The sequence below is a fragment of the Orcinus orca genome, chromosome 3 (assembly GCF_937001465.1).
Source record: "Orcinus orca chromosome 3, mOrcOrc1.1, whole genome shotgun sequence".
NCBI lineage: Eukaryota > Metazoa > Chordata > Mammalia > Artiodactyla > Delphinidae > Orcinus > Orcinus orca.
This window is the reverse complement of record NC_064561.1, coordinates 170,539,438-170,556,656: the sequence shown is the minus strand read 5'-3', so window position 1 is coordinate 170,556,656 and position 17,219 is coordinate 170,539,438. Positions and strand designations below refer to the sequence as shown.

The 17,219-nt window shown below is 42.2% G+C and overlaps 1 protein-coding gene across 1 annotated transcript in view; it reads left to right on the top strand.

The window, feature by feature from the left end:
* The window catches only part of BASP1 (brain abundant membrane attached signal protein 1), a 53,256-nt gene extending 51,445 nt beyond the window's left edge, over nucleotides 1-1,811 (top strand). Inside the window, exon 2 of the mRNA XM_004274474.3 lies at nucleotides 225-1,811. Within this exon, the coding sequence (XP_004274522.1) occupies nucleotides 234-920 (687 nt within the window). The 5' untranslated portion in view covers nucleotides 225-233 and the 3' untranslated portion in view covers nucleotides 921-1,811. The remainder of the gene's footprint in view (nucleotides 1-224) is intronic.
* Nucleotides 1,812-17,219: the final 15,408 nt, after the last annotated feature.

The following is a 17,219-nucleotide window of genomic DNA, read 5'->3' as shown; positions in this document are numbered from 1 at the left end:
CGTGGGCACGTGGGGAAAGGGGCCAGAGAGCTCTGTGGTGGGGTATCTTCTGTGAGGCCAATGATCCCATCCATGAGGTCTCCACCCACAACTCCCAAAGGCCCCTCCTGCTAATACGGTCACACTGGGGGTTAGGATTTCAGCCTATGAATTTGGGAGGACACAGACGTTTGGTCTAGAGCCACGAGTAACTGTTTCTCGTTTTGTGTTATGTTTCGTTACAGAACTCCAAGATGGGAGGCAAGCTGAGCAAGAAGAAGAAGGGGTACAATGTGAATGATGAGAAGGCCAAGGACAAAGACAAGAAGGCAGAAGGAGCCGGGACGGAAGAGGAGGGAACCCCGAAGGAGAATGAGACCCAGGCGGCTGCGGAGACCGCAGAGGTGAAGGACGGCAAGGAGGAGAAGCCAGAGAAGGATGCCCAGGACGCTGCCAACAAGCCCGAAGACAAGGAAGGCGAGAAAGACACAGAGGCGGCCAAGGAAGACGCCCCGAAGGCAGAGCCCGAGCAGATGGAGGGAGCCGAGGGGAAGCCCGAGCCCCCGAAGGATGTTGCGCAGGAGCCGGCGGCCGCCGCGGCCCCCGCTGCAGGCGGCGACGCCCCCAGAGCTTCGGAGCCCGAGGCGGCGGAGCCCGCGGCCCCCAGCAAGGATGACAAGAGCAAGGAGGGTGGGGAACCCACAAAGACTGAGGCTTCCGCAGCGCCTGCCGCGCAGGAGACGAAAAGTGACGGGGCCCCAGCTTCAGACTCAAAACCCAGCAGCACTGAGGCTGCCCCATCCTCCAAGGAGACCCCGGCAGCCACGGAAGCACCCAGTTCCACGCCCAAGGCCCAGGCCCCCGCAGCCCCCGCAGACGAGGTCAAACCCGCCGAGACCCCGGCAGCTAATTCTGATCAAACCGTAGCAGTGAAAGAGTAACAAGGACAGCCTATGGAAAAAAAAGAATACCGCTTAACGACGACCTGTCTCTCTGTCTCTCTCTGTCTCTCTCTCTCTCTCTCTCTGTCTCTCTCTCTCCTATACTAACTTGTTTCAGATTGGAAGTAATGATACGTATTGCCCAAGAATAAGGATGTGTTCCCATCAAGGGAGGGGGGGGGGAGAATCCAAATAGTATTTTTGTGGGGAAATATCTAATATACCTTCGGTCAACTCTACCAATCAGTCCTGGATTTGAAAGATCAATGTCTGAAAGTACAGTACATCTTTTGTACCTGAACTGCTGTTACATGCACTCCGCCACTAAGATCTGAGCATCTTGTCTTCTGCAAGGGGAGTTGGGAGTGATGCGTTCGATTCTGCCCACAGGGCCTGTGCCGAGGCAATCAGATCTTTATGAAAGCAGTATTTTCTGTGTGTTCTTTTTCATTTACAGCCTTTCTTATTTTGATATTTTTTAATGTTGTGGATGAATGCCAACTTTCAGACAGCCCACGTAGCCTGTCCACATGTATCTCAATGCCAATTCTCCATTCTTCCTTCCCAGGTCTTTTTGGGAGTAACAAACATTCTCTCATCCTACTTAGCCTCCCTAGATTTCTCATGACGAGTTAATGCATGTCCGTGGTTGGGTGCACCTGTAGTTCTGTTTATTGGTCAGTGGAAATGAAAAAAAAAAAAAAAAGTCTGCGTTCATTGCAGTTCCAGTTTTCTCTTCCATTCTGTGTCACAGACACCAACACACCACTCATTGGAAAATGGAAAAAAATAAAAATAAAAAAAACAAAAAAAATGTACAATGGATGCATTGAAATTATATGTAATTGTATAAATGGTGCAACAGTAATAAAGTTAAACAATTAAACTGAAGTCACAAGGATTACTGGTTTCTTTTCCCACCAGCACGCTGTCCCCTCCTCTGTAATTGCCTCAGTAGAGAACAGAACAATGTATTGGGCATTTTCATGGGTATATTTGGATAGAAGTATAAAGCAGGATCCTCAGTGTTATCTTTTTAAAAAATTAGCAGGATGGGCTTCCCTGGTGGCGCAGTGGTTGAGAGTCCGCCTGCCGATGCAGGGGATACGGGTTCGTGCCCCGGTCTGGGAGGATCGCACATGCCGCGGAGCGGCTGGACCCGTGAGCCATGGTCGCTGGGCCTGCGCGTCCAGAGCCTGTGCTCCGCGACGGGAGAGGCCAAAAGAGTGAGAGGCCCAAGTACCGCAAAAAACAAACAAACAAACAAAAATTAGCTGGATCTGTGTCAGTAAGTCTTGGAAGAAGGTAAACTGAAGACTTACTATGTCTATGGAGGTACACCCTATTAAAAAATGTGGGTGTTTTAATTTAATTTAAAATTTACTTAAAAGTCACAAATATTTTGAATAAAATACATTAAAGACAATAAATAGATTTGAACTTGAAGGCTGGGTAGAAGAGAATTAATAAGGTCTTATAAAAACATCACATGTATGTAAGTTGTGAAGCCACTGAAGATTGTTTTGTTTTATCTGTTAATGGACCGTAGTCATGATAGAGCCCAGAAAGGGGACCTGAGTGTTGTGAGCAGGCCATGAGATAGCAGTGGAGTGAAAGCAAGCATGGAACTGGCCTTTACAGTGACCAGATTCCTGTTCAGATTTTGCCTTGACTAATGACTCATGGCTTTTAAGTCACATCCAACCTGCAGGCTCTACCTACAGGAGGGTTAAAGCAAAGCCCCTTTTACTTCTGAAATATTTAATAGTTTGTATATATGTCTGATGACAGTTTTATAGGATGGACAGGTATATACCAACAGATGTGATGTCACCTCTGTCCCTTGGTTTCTCCCCCAGAGCTGGAATAGTGACCCTCAGTTTGCTCATATTCTCTGTAGATGGGGAAGGGGTTGGAGAGCTGGTGTCAGCAGTGGCTTTTACAGAGCAGCCAGGCATGCGTATCAATTCTATAATGTAAGAAAAGAAGGAATTGTCTCTAATCTCTTGGTAGTGATTTTGGTCTTTCCGATTGGATATTAGAAACCAAATCTCAACTATAAAACACTTAAAAATGAATTTAATAGTAGCCACTACAAAGATTTCTTATGATTGAATCAGTTAAATGGCAGGTTTTGGGGAAAGTGGGATTGGGTGGTAATTACCTAGAGTAATAAATACAGTTTCACCCTGTAACCTAGAAAATTTTCTTTAGAATTTGTGAAGGGCCAATATACTGGAATTAATTCTCAGATGGACACTAGTGATATAGTGGATGCGGATGAACCTTATTCGGTTCTTAACGGGTTACATTACACATGGTTAAATAAAAAAGGAGAAAAAAGTCCCCTCCAATTATCGTCTCAGTAGTCTAGTATGTACCACACCTGAGATGTTGCCAGTGGGTAATACTGGAGCAGAAGAAATGGTAAAACTGGATACTAGGCTAATATACCTGTTGGGTTTAATTCATATCTATGGTCAACTTTTGGCACTTTTGGTTCTTGTTTCTTGAAATAAATTTGAACTCTTAATGCTTGAAAGCACAACAAACAAGAAATATGTAAACACATGAACCACCAAGCAACTGTTTTAGGTAAGAAAATTAGCAGAGGAATGTCCAGATTATTACTGGTGTGTCCTAGCAGGTGTAAAATAGCTCAGGGGTGGGTTGGTCGTGGTGGTGGGGAGATAACAGATTCTATGAACCATGGAAGACATTTAAATAGTTACTCATATTAAATACCACGCATTTTTTGCAGACAGATGTGCTTGATGGAGGTCATATAAATTCACTCTTCATCTTTTAATAAAAAATTCACTAGGATTTTGGGTAATTAGAACAATCAAATCAGCCTCCTGGATTAGCGTTTATCCCTATAAATTGCCGTTTAGGGATAAACGAAACTAAGGAGGCATTTTTCCTAGTTTATTTACACGTAACAGTTGTTTTGTGGGAGAATTAAAATCTGAGCTGTTTTTCTTTTTTCTAACTCTAGTAGGTGTTCCAGCAATGAAAAAGTATCAGAAATATGATCCCCCAAATATTGAAATCAGAATTTTAACCTAACTGCGGCTCATGACATTTAATTTTACCACAGTTAAGAAAAACTTAGCTTGACATTGTATATTCAGCAGAACGTGTTTTGCGTGTGGGAGTGATGGGCTCAGGAAGGAACAATGTTGAGCATCCATTTTAACTTTGGAGGAACCTCGATCGCTCCCTTTTCATGAATGATCTTAAATAAAGTGAAGGTAATGCACAGAATTTGCTTAACTGGCAACTTATTTGGAGACTCCCCACACGTCTGGCTTAACTCCCTCATGCGTGTTTAACGTCTGCTTTATGAAGAAGAAAGGGTTCCAGGGTCTAACACTTGTTGAGTGCCTATGGACATACTGCAGGTAGGAAACTTAATAGGAATTGAAATGAATTTGTCCACATTGACCTTGGGTGTCCTGTCCAGCAGCTGACACTACCTCTGCATGATAGGGGTGGACCCAAGTCCTCAAGAGCTGGGGTGTGCCATGGTGATCCTACCTGGACTCAACCCTAAGAGCAGGCCATCTTCAGCCTGTCCCTGGCCACTGAGGCAGAGGCCACACGTGGCCACCATCCAGGAATGCCATTTGCCATTCTTAGAGGGCGTCCTTCCTTTCAGTGGGGTCAGACCCAGGTCCAGTGTATACTGTCAACCGCCAGGTACTGACGGGATCTAGACATTCTTTAGCTGCCTAAGTTGGGAAACTTATTAGGTGTCAACAGCTACACACTTTGTTCTCATAAAGCATCCTGAAATCTTAATTTTCATTAAATGACATACCGTGGTATATTGAAACACAGCATCTTCATTGAAACATTCAGCATATCAACTGATGTCCAGTGTCAGCTGGCTTTGGGACACCCGTCTTATGTTGTTCCTTTACATATAGAAAGCTTTGACATACAGCAATTTCAGTCAAGTTTCATTTATGGGAAAATAATCTACTATTTAGAGAATTTACTATTTTGTTTTTATCCAATTCTTGTCTCAAGATTAATGAGCTTAATCTCCATTCTTTTGATTTCTATTTTCCAGAGTAACAGCAGTTATTTTGATCTTTATTTTTAACTAATTTACACAAGAATGGAAATCAGATGCTTAGAAGATAATTTTAAGAATATACCGAATAACAGTGCCAGTAATATTTGTGGGATTAATCGGACGAGCTTTTCTATGCATCCTTATAAAAGGAGGCAAAATTTGCTTCATTTATAACTGACACTTTTTGGTCAGCCAAGTAGTTCATATTTTAAACGTTTAGCTCAGGGACTACTATTTGGCTAGGCTGTCACATTTTTTTACCCTTTCTGCTCATGAAAAAGTTAAAAGAGAGTAACGTAGAGAGTTTTTCATAAAGGTATATGTCCTTGATTTTAAAAAAAAATGCTATTTCCTTTAAGAGCCTATATGCTGCATGCCTTTTTAAGGACAGAAATTTTATGAGCATATGAAATCTCAAAATCCAGGAACCATTGGTTCAGTACATTTCTACAAGTTTTTCTCAGTCTTCATTTTATTAAAAGCAATTTTCCTTCTGACGCTGTATACTTCCACTCATTTACATATTTGAATTCCTAGAGGGAATATCTATTTAAAGAAGAACGATGCTCTTGAAAATGAATACTTAGTACAACTGTACACATTGAAATAGAAAAATCAAATAGCAATATCATATATCTCTATCTCACGCACACTTACCTTCATATTTTCCTAAGGTCCAAATATCACATTTGTTCCTCATTTTGTTCCCTTTGAAGGTAGTTTTATGTTTCCCCCAAGTTTCCCTCTGAGTCCAGGAAAATTCACATTTAATATCATTCATTTATAAATTAATTAGCCTTCTATAATGTATCCACCTCTTTTGTTTTAACTCCCTCAGGTTCATGTCTTTAATGGTCGAATGAAAAAATGATACAGCAATAAGCACCAATTTAGAAGCATCTAGAAAGCTTTCATATTTGCTTTCTTCACATATGTTTTTGCTTATATAGTCCAGGATTTAAAAGAGTAAGAGTAAAAGTGTCTCAAAAATGATGTATTGGGGAATTCTCATCTTGAATGTGGCTTTACATGTATTTCCCTAATTCTGAGGCAGAGTTTCAGATAACGAAAACAAAGCCAGACAAGCTGCGGGCTTCCCTGACGTCATGGGTGTAGGAACATCTACTAAAACTTAAAGAGAAATCTATTTTTTAAACTTACATAAATATTCTGATACATTAAAAACATATATCTTAAAGACTGAGTTTCAATCATTAGAAAGCCTACTGGCAACCTCACTATCTTTTGGCTTTTTAAGCTATGAATTTATTCAAGTAGAAAATATGTTGGAGTAGGTACCAAAGACTCTACCTTTATAATTGACTAAATTAATCCTTAATGCCTACTGGACTGTACTTAAGAGCCACATATCCAGAAAGTCAGGCCCATAACATTGTTACTCAAGGAAAAAGGCACTTTTTATAACCTGGAGGAAAACACATTCACTTGTAATACACTTTTGTGAACAAAAAGGACAGCGAAGAAAACAAAAAAAGAAAAAGAATCTCTGAGCCCTCAAAAAGAAAGCAATCCTCTTAATGGAAGAGAAAGACTACATTTTAGTACTTTACTGATAGAAAGGACCCTGTTTGGACATTTGCCATGAGCAGAAGGAAATGACACGTCTGATTACAGTTGCCTTTCGCGCAGGTTTGGGAAATTTGATCTGACAGGTGAACCCCATTAAAATCTCCGATTAGAAGAAGGTCCTAGAGCAGCAGTGAACAGTTTCCATGCTACCCTCTGCCTCAGCCCAGACGTCTAAGAATAGAGCTGCCTGTCAGCCAGAGCCACCCACCACAGCCACCAGAGTCTGACTAGTATGCAAATTCCCCAGAGGGTTCTTGGTTCTTTTACTTCTTTTTTTTTGCTGAGGATAATAGAGACTATATTTTGCTACCTATTCAACTGCCTTCTCTTGCAGGAGCTGGAAATGCCTTGACATTCAGAGCTAATTCTACCTTTTCAAAATAAAAATAAAACACACACACACACAATACTAAAAACAAACAAAAAAACCCCAAAAAATAACATAATTAGAAGACAAAGAAGAGTTGCTTACATTTCTGATGCTTGTCAGAACTTCATTATAACTTATTTTGTCTTTTATTTGCTCTCTTCCTTATTCTGTTTCCTCTGCATTTTGTCTATCCCATCAAGTCTCCTACTTCTACATTTTTTGGTCAACTAATTAAATTCTAAAGTGATATGGTCACTGCCTTCCCTCCCTTTCTCCCTTCCTTCCTTCCTACCTTCCTTCCACTGAATTCACACTGAGGCAAATATATACGCTGGGCCAGAACTATAAAAATTATATACATCTTAAATGTGTACTTCTTAAATGCACTTTAAGTGTACTTTTTTGTTTTTTACTTTGCACAACACTTATTATTCATTTGTTCTTTGTTCAGGAAGAACAATATACTTTACTTGGAACTTACCTGTACTTTACTTACATCTCCTCTCCACCCCGCCATCCCCATTTATCTAAAAGAATAACAGGGAGATTAAGGGAAGATATATTCAGAATCTAACATAATTTGAAACAGTCTTTGATGTAGAGTGCTTATTAAAAGGGAATCCTAAAGGTTTCACCTCAAGAAACTCTGTTGCAGAATGCAGGGCTGCGGTTCCGAAATGCCATACAACCCGACTACATAAAATTTTCTAAGGTATTGAAATAAAAACATTCCAGCCACCAAGCCATGATGCTGAATCAGTAGTTCTTATGGAAGGTAGAGGGAGGGGAAGAGTTTCATAAAGCCCTTCTTTGGGAATTCACTGAGATAGTGAAACTTTCACAAGATTTGCAAAGGGACTTGGGTTAGAATCTGTTTTTGTGCATCTCTGAGGCTCCCTTACCTCATTAGGGGAAAAAGGAATAATAATAAGTTGCTGTGAATATTTTTAATAAGAGCTGGAAGTAACCAGCTCTTGATAGATACTCAATGAACCACAGCAGAGCCTTCAGTTCCTAAAAAAAGCTGGGATTGTAAGCTCTGGCTTGTCTATCCTACTTAAATTGTAAAGGAAAATGTAATGGGAAGACATTTCTTAATGTTTCCTTGGAAATACAAAAACAATGACTGTGGAATTTAGACCCACATTATCCTAGACAAGACAGTCTAGTTTGTAGGAAAAAAATAAAACACACATGCAAGGCATGGAAACCATTTGGGAGGGAGGGAGGGGAATGTCAAAATCCAAGATGGTTTCCCTGAGAATATTCTAATTACTTTACTGAGATAACTAAGATATGACTCAAGGAGGGAAAATGAATTGCCTTGTGTATAGCAGGTGAAGACCTGGAATCCTACCTCTATTATTTAGTTAACTCTATGAACTGGGACAGCTTTAACTTCTCAAAGCCTCAATATATACTAATCTGAAAGTTAGAGAATATGCCTATCTTGGGGGCTTGTGGAGAGAATCAAAGGGAATATTCAGCACAGTACATAGTACATAAGTGTTACCAAGGCTGTTGCCCCAGCATCATACCTCTGCCTCTCCCTCAAATGGAAACCAACTACTCTTATCTAAGTTTCAGGAGGAAGCTGCAAAGGGAACAAAACAAGAACTGGTTAGAACCAGCTAGGCCCAAGATGGTGAAAGATTCGACTTCCAGTAGACCCTGAGCCTCATTATATGCTCATTGTAATACATTAGCATGCTAAAGACACACCCACCAGTGCCATGAGAGTTGACAGTTGCCATGACGACAGCCAGAAAAGGCCGTACAACTACCGAAAAGGAATGTTGCATCAGGTCTGTGTCCAAATTACACCCCTGCTCTCGAAAAAGTCATGACTATTCCTCTGAGGCAAGAGTATTTACTGTGATTGAGGGGGGCCAGCTGAGGTGCTGGGCAGATAGCTTAGTAGGAGATTTGAAGATGCAGAAGAAGGAAGATCTGCAAGATGACCCTCAAAGTTTAGTAAGGTGGTAAGACACACTTGAGGGCCCATTGGAGACGGCTGATCTTGAATGATGGGTAATGACGCTCCGTTGCTAGCTCTTCCCCACAATTCCTTGGCTACTTGGGTGCAGACACATAAAAAGAGCACCGCTGGGGGCCTCCAGGGTTGGATTTTTCTAGGTGCGTGTGACAGAAACCCAGCCCTCAAAACCCAATCAGGGAACTGGCAAGATTGTTGTTGATACGGTGGCCATCCCACAGAAATAAGACCAAGAGAGCGAAGAACCAGGAGATCGGTGGGTAGATGGGGAGAAGGAAACCAGTCCGTGCGATAAACACCGCGGGGAAGTCGAACCACAGTCTTGGTAAGAGTGGCTGGAAAAGCTTGTTTGAGAAATGGAGCAGGACACTTGAATTGGAAATTTTGGAAGTGGAGAAGTTTTGCACAGTGACAGCTTTCCTGGTGACTGAGGAAGAAGGTGACTGAAGGGGTGAGTGGGTTATTGAATGAGAGAAAGTGAAAACACTAAGAGGCCAGGACTTGAGCTAAGTTGTTCACTTGGAAGCCTCAAAGCAGACTTTGTGCTGTGTTGCACAGGACCATTGCAGACCAGGCTTCTGGCAGTTGCTGTAGAAAGCAAGGAGGGAGCTCATCCTCGGTGGCTCCAGTTAAGGCAAGGAGGGAGGAGGGATGTTCCAAAAAGACGATGGAGGGCAAAAGACCTCTGCTTGCTATGACGCTGCGCTCCTGGAGCAGAGTCTGAGAGGTGGGGAGGAGAGCGCAGCTGAGTCCAGGCAGGGAAACAGAGTGCATTATGGGGAGGATGATGTTGCAGCAAATTGGGCCCCCCGGTAGCTTACACTGCATGTTGACTGATGGTAATCGGAGATGAGAGACGTGGAGATTAAGCTTTAACATCCCCTTTGAGGACAGTGAGCTCTGGCCCTAATGGCCAAAGAGGTATTCTCCACTTTGCCTCAGTAGACCTTGCAGGCTGGACCTCAAACAAAGCACACGTGGGTGAACCTGCTTTCCATGTGGGCTCAGCACACACCTCACATCTCTCCGAAGACCTCCCATCCCTTTGTGCTCCTTGACCCTTCCTCTTTCACAACCTGCACTGAGAAGCTCTTAGCAGACTCCTGGTTTGAAGCTTGTCTCTGAGACTTTCTGAGCTCAGTGACCTCGGGCAAGTGACTTAACCTCTTGGTGCCTCATCCTCCTTATCTGTAAAATGGGAATAATAATATCACCCGACTCATAGGGTTGTCACCAAGATCAATGATATGATGGATCTGAAGCACAGTACCTGGAACCCAGTGATGGACTAAAGAAAATGTGCAGCCTTGTCTCTATTTCTCCAACTATTTCCTAAAATCCAGACTCACCGGACCTTTTCAAAACCTCTCTGTCTTATAGCTCCCTCACTAGGCTGTGAGTGACTTGAGGGCAGAAACATAATTTCTCATTCTCTTATCTCCAGTACTTTGAATGTTGCCTCTCACTTAGTATTTTGAAAATATTTGTTGAGCTGTAAGTGGCTTATATAATATGGCCTCTTATGTTCTCTCCCAGACCTATTTGCCTTTTGAGATGAGACAAAAAGTTTACGTTAAAATGACTCTCAGGGCTTCCCTGGTGGCGCAGTGGTTGAGAGTCCGCCTGCCGATGCAGGGGATGTGGGTTCGTGCCCCGGTCCGGGAAGATTCCACATGGTGCGGAGCGGCTGGGCCCGTGAGCCATGGCCGCTGAGCCTGCACGTCTGGAGCCTGTGCTCCGCAACGGGAGAGGCCACAACAGTGAGAGGCCGGCGTACCGCAAAAAAAAAAAAAAAAAAAAAAAAAAAAGACTCTCAATTGCCCAGTTTCAGGTAAATGGTCAGGCAGAGGAGAGGTAGTTGTTTGGGGAAGAGTGGGGTGACTTTGTGTGGGCAGGACAGCGTTATTGATGAGGAACTTCCTAGAACCACTGAAATTGCATCGTATGTGGCTGGTTCGGACTTTCTCAGCTAATAAGGCCAATTCTGTATTTGGTATTTGTTACAAATACATGATATGATAACAACATAACTTGTTTTCTTATTAATGATTTAATATATAGCAATCTCTAGCATTTGGAAAAGAAGAGAGGGAAGTTCTTGTTCTAAATCAAATATTATAAATGAAAAACATGCATCTATGAATCACAGATTGAAGCCAAGCATTATTAGTTTATGAAGATGTTGAACCGAATTGCCTCCCTGAGCTTCCTATCGCTGCATAGAGTCCAAAAGATCTCCAACAGCCCTCCTGTGGAATTGGACAGTAATTAGCAGATGGCCTTATAGTGATCTTGCTGAAAATACTATTATTCAATTTAAATTTGGATAAAATAAAAGAAATTAGAAAGCAACTAGAATATCAAGCTGATTTGCTTGATATTCTTTGGAGAAAGTAACATTTATTGTTGAGTTCTTCCTGGATTCCTGGAAATTTGCTGTCTGTTTTGTATTCTGAGTTTCAGACTTTTCCTGAAGGTCCCATAGGAAGTTCAACTAGAAGACCTGGCATTTCCTTACTTAATTCTCTAAGTGTCTCTAAAGACAACTAATAATTATTGGATAACTTTATCTTTTTAAAACAAGGAACTAGGAGTTTACACACTAAGTCTATAATCAATCCATCAGGGTTATTAAGTAACTAGAGAGTGAGTTTATTCTGGTAAAGCCCCTACTGTAAACTAACATACATGTTACCTTCTCTCTATATGTAACGCATGATGATTCGGTAACTTCTAGTGGAAATGTACATGATTCACTTATGGATTTTCTTTTTATGAAATGTAGTATTTTTCTTGACAGAAAAAAATATACAGTGTGCATAATTTCCATCAATTATATCATGTATTATGCATATGCCTGTATCTTCATTATATTTCAGTAATTAAAAATAACGTATTCTTCATTGACACAAAGCATACAAAAAGATGCTTCAACTTCTAAAAAGAAAAAATCCTGTTATTATCCTTAAATTTGTTTACTTATCAAGTTTATAATACAATGGAAATAATCTGTATAAGGTTATAAAGCGTGTGGATTATTATATTAAAAAAAAATTCACATTGCTAGTTTCTTCATTTATCCTGGGCATCTGATTTTAGAGAGAAATTCTGGCTAGTCGTGCTACGTAGTTTGATTGATACTTTCTTATAATCTTAGTCCTCGAGGAAACATTGGGATCTATCAACTGAGAAGTTGATAGTTTAAATCTTGATTACTTTTTTTTGAAGGTCACCATTTTGTTGGCTGCCCAACCATCTATACTTCATAGCTCAGAGTCACTCACATGAGGTCCTTTTGATGTGTTAATCAGAATTCTTCCAACTTTCCCCATCTTCCGATTCTCTGAAGCAAGCACAAGTTCATACTTATGAGAGATTTCATACCAGCTACAAGCCACCCACTCCCAAAGGCAAGAGGAGGCCAAAGTATTGCTGATGATTCAGATGATTTTGTTGGGTTGAGCCTAAAGATACTTTGTATTTGAAGTCTGGCTCCTTTTTTATATCTTAGACTATGGTTCTGCATTGTTCCTTGAGACAGTTTGGTTTATGGAAGAGTTGGAAGAGAGTCTTGTGTGACTTTTGAGGAAGATCACTTAGGAAGATAAAGGTGCAGGGGTAATAGTTGTAGACAGGATAGATGCCTGAAAACCAACAGGGCCCAGGAATGAGCACACCAGCTGGGGACTAGCAAATCAGATGAAGAAGAAGCTGGTTATCCACTTGAGCACCCAGTCAATTGGCGAAGTCAGAAATCAGAGATCTTTGTGATTTATGAAGCCAAACACCCAACCATATGTGCACTTACCATGGATGCTCCATGCTTTCAGCTTCTCCCCAGGCTACCTTTCCTGCCTTGTGATTTCTCCCCAGTCCTCCCAGGGCTTTTCCTGAATGTGTGGGCTTCCCCTCTGCTGTTCACACCAGTCCTCATTCCACTGTGTTTCTGATAATGGGTTTGCTAAGTATAAGGGAATTTTCACCTTTTTGAAATGGTCGAGGTGGAGGGGTGGAGATAGGAAGTAGTTCCTTAGTGTATTTACCTTCACCAATTAAGAACTATACGTAAGAGGTAACTAATGGCAACCAGGATGGAGAGTTCTCTGGATAAGAAATAAATGTAATTTTCTAAATTTTCCTTTTTGAGCGCACTGAAAAGGGAAAGGTACTAGTATATATGTCAGAGTATTTCTCAAACATAACCTGCATGTGAGTCACCTGGAACCCTCATTCAGTTGCAGATTCTGATTCAGTAAGTCTGGACTGGGGCCAAGGCTCATCATTTCTGAAAAGCTCCCAAGGAAAGCCCGTGCTGCTGGTCCTTGCTCCACACTTCAATAGCTAGGTCTTAAGGGATTTCAAATAATTAATATTATTTATTTTATACAATTGATAATTGTCGATTTCTGGAAACGTATGTCATAGGTGTGTATCTAATTTTTTCCAGTCTGGTACTTAAAAAAATATTTCTAGGCTTTCTGCTTTGCTGTCTGTATCTGAATGATTGCTAGGCTTAAGTCGTGAGATGTTGAACGGTCATTGCTTGGCCTCCAACACGAGACAGCTAAATGACAGCTCCTGTATCTTTTACTACGTAGAGAGTTTTTTGTTTTCTTTTCTCAAAGGATTGCTGACCATTCCCAACATACCCTCCACCCCCCACATACGACTAAAATAGAAATAAGGTTAAATTGGGAAGTCCCTGGTGATCCAGTGGTTAGGACTTAGCGCTTTCACTGCCAAGGCCGTGGGTTCGATCCCTGGTTGGGGAACTAAGATCCTGGCGAGCTGCGCTACGCGGCCAAAGAAAACAACAACAACAAAGTTAAATTAAGGCTGCATAACTTTGGTTTGTACATAGCAGAGATTTATAGAATGCTGGGGCATGTAAAAATCCTCATCACTGGGTGATCTTCTCAGAGAATAGACTCTCATGTGATCCCTGCCCCTGGACGAGAACCACTGATTCAGAGCATAACCTACCAGATTTAGAAGGCTGGACCACTGACCCTCACAGGTCACAATTGTTCCGTGTAATAATGGAAAGATCACACTGTCACCTTCCATTTTGTGTACAGCCCCTGCCACGTTCTCATCCTCTGAATCCCTCCTCTACCTGCCTCTGGGAAGACCTCATTCCCACATGAAGATTCATCTTTGCCTCCAGGATAGGGGACAATTTCTTTCTTTCTTTTTTTTTTTTTTTGGCAATACGCCGGCCTCTCACTGTTGTGGCCTCTCCCGTTGCGGAGCACAGGCTCCAGACGCGCAGGCTCAGTGGCCATGGCTCACGGGCCCAGCCGCTCCGCGCGCGGCATGTGGGATCTTCCCGGACCGGGGCACGAACCTGCGTCCCCTGCATCGGCAGGAGGACTCTCAACCACTGCGCCACCAGGGAAGCCCAGGGGACAATTTCTTGACCTCAGTCCTGTCAGGGGACTTAGGAAGACGTAGCCCAACATTGTGGTTAATGATGGCACTGTGGCCTTGGTTTTGAAGCCCAGTCTACCCTTGGACTTACTTAGGATAAGAGAATCAGCGGCCTATCCCAGAACCTGTGCCTTCCTCAACTGTGCCCCTCCAGAACTGAGGTCCTTCCTAGACCTTGCCAGTCCTTGTCTTGACTGGGGGGCCAGGTGTTAGCCCACTGCTAGTAGCGAGATCCCAGCCGGCAGCCAACAGAGGCTTTTCACAGACTCTACAGAGGTTGCCTCTAGAATCTCTGAATTTTGCCTTTTACCTGGATCCCCTGCCCCTCTTACCTGTACAGAGAATGCTGTTATTGTTATTCCACCCTATACATCCTAACACTATTTGCCTGGACTGGTCAAAATTTACCAAATTCTCTGAATTCTGAGTTTTGCTCAGTTTTGTCCCTGAACTGGCGGGTGTCAGAGCATTTCCCACATTAAGGGGCAGGCCTATTTCTGGGTCCCCCTCCTCTGGTCTAATCTTTACACCACAGTGAATCTGACTTTGCCTGACAATGTCCTGAGATGAAACATGGGTGCCAGGGAGGTGGATGTTCTTGACATTTCTGAGCGTTTGGTGATGGTGTCACCCAACAGAAGAACTATGTGCTGAAATTTTGAAACAAGGGTGTTATAGAAAGTTTTGGGGAAGAGTTCTTCGCCTAATCTCTGGATAAGAACTCAGACTCTATGAACTACATATATTCCATTACCGTGAGGAATAAAGCTTACTGTCTTCCTTTACCATTGCACCTCTAGAGTACTTATTGATCATCTATTATGTTAACTCTCAGTGAGTTATTAAAAAGCATTCTTTTGTGAAATAGATGTTTAATCTTGGCACTATCATTGGGAATTGACTGCTTATTTTACAAAATAAAACAGGCATTTTAGATACTTTTTAGTTCCTTTTTAGTTTTTTTTAACACTATTCTTTGTCAGACTTGAGATTTGAAATCGATCAAGATATATATGTATCTAATAAATATACATGTATGCATACACACATATATATTAAAAATGTCTCTAACGAACTTAATGTTTTCTTTTTCAGTCACTCACATACAAAGTTGATAGTTTTGCTGCATTCATGTAACACCTGGATTTGTTTACTTAAATGTTTTCTTCAAATTCGTTCACTGGTTTATTTATTTCTATTGAGTCATATTTATTTAAAGAGGAACATTTATTTCACCTTCAAAATGGAAAGCCATTATAATTTGCCATAAATAGGAGATACCTGAAGACTTGAATTCTAGCCAGATGGCGTGGACTGACACAGCCTCTGGATGGGAGGTATACTGGCTCAAGTGAGGAGATTAGTCAGTGCAAGAGTGGAGAGGAAGAGCTAGTAGATCAAATTGAGACTTTAACCTGGCTTTCATTTGGATTGAAGAATGCTGAAAAGGGAACCACTGTGTGTTTTATTTCATGCTGGTTCCAGGAACCACCTAACATCATCTTGCCAGTCCCCAGGGTGGACATCACACTGCATGGAAAGTAATGACCAAACTGTGTCTGTGCTCAACAGAAACTGTCTGTGTTCCTGCTACTCTGAACATAATTCCTATTGTACCTAAGCTGTGAACACTATCAGCTGAAAAGAGAAAGATGAATCCAATCACATACTGTCCTCTTTCAAATAATATAAAAGAGCTCCTTTAGCTGGCTATGTCACTAGCTTATTGCTACTTCACACAGCAATAATAATTAAGAAGAAACGAATCATTTGCTACCTCTCTGTGCAGACTCTGCCCTTGAGAGCTTCCCCAAAGAGTTTGCTAGGAGCTGCCTCCAGGCCCCCTTCAAACAATTTTTTCATTCAGTTTCAAGCCTTTTGTCATTCAGCTTCCAGGCACTAAGCTCTCCACTTTTTCTCATCTCTCTTCTTCCATTTCTCTCCATACTTGTCCACTTGTGGTGTAAGCCTTAAAATTAAGGCCCAATATTATGTGTTGCCTTGACATCTAGGGGAAACTGGGAGGGGCTTGAATGGCCTAAAGCATGTTTCCCTCTGCTCTCTGCTCCCGTGGGCAAGGTGCCCTAGCCAAACAGCCCCCCTTCTCATGGGGACCAGGCCCTGGTCCTGCTTATTGCTGAGCGGCAGGCTTCAGTTCCCTGCCAGCCCCTAGATTTGTTCAGATGAGCCAATCGCCCCCTCCCGTGGGAGCCATCCCACCCTCTTGTTACTACAAAGCCTGCCTCTCCAGCCTCTGCTCCTTCACTCTGTTCCCAAGTGCACCTCCCATGTGCCTCCACGGAGCAGCGTCCCCCTCCCGAGGCTGTGAGTACACGTGACTGATAAACTGCTGTTGTTCTCCTCTGTCCAGAGTTGGGGTCACGTTGTGGACCATTCCTATAACTCTCGAGTGCCACTGCTGTAACAACATTCCATCATCCAGTGCCCTTTGCCATGGAAGAATGGGGAAAATCAATTTGAAGACACATTTCTGTTGAACTGTGAAGATATGACCATCTCACAAGTGTTCAGGGGGTGCAATTTTAGGCAGTGTATGCTCGGTGGGTAGGAGAGATATGTGGCGGAAGTGGACATATCAAATCCCGTTGCAGGGATGACTGTCTTCCTTGTCTGATAGTAAGGCCTGTCCTAAATATTCAGCTCATGTGCTTATATACCAGAGGAGAGAAACTTACCTAAATATAAAACATAAAGTCTTGGAAATACAGCCAGAGTGTTTATCAGAAAAGTACCACACTCCATATTTTAGCATTTCAAAGTCCTTACAAAAAGCCACATCAACAGGTAAAAAGAAAAGATTTATTTATC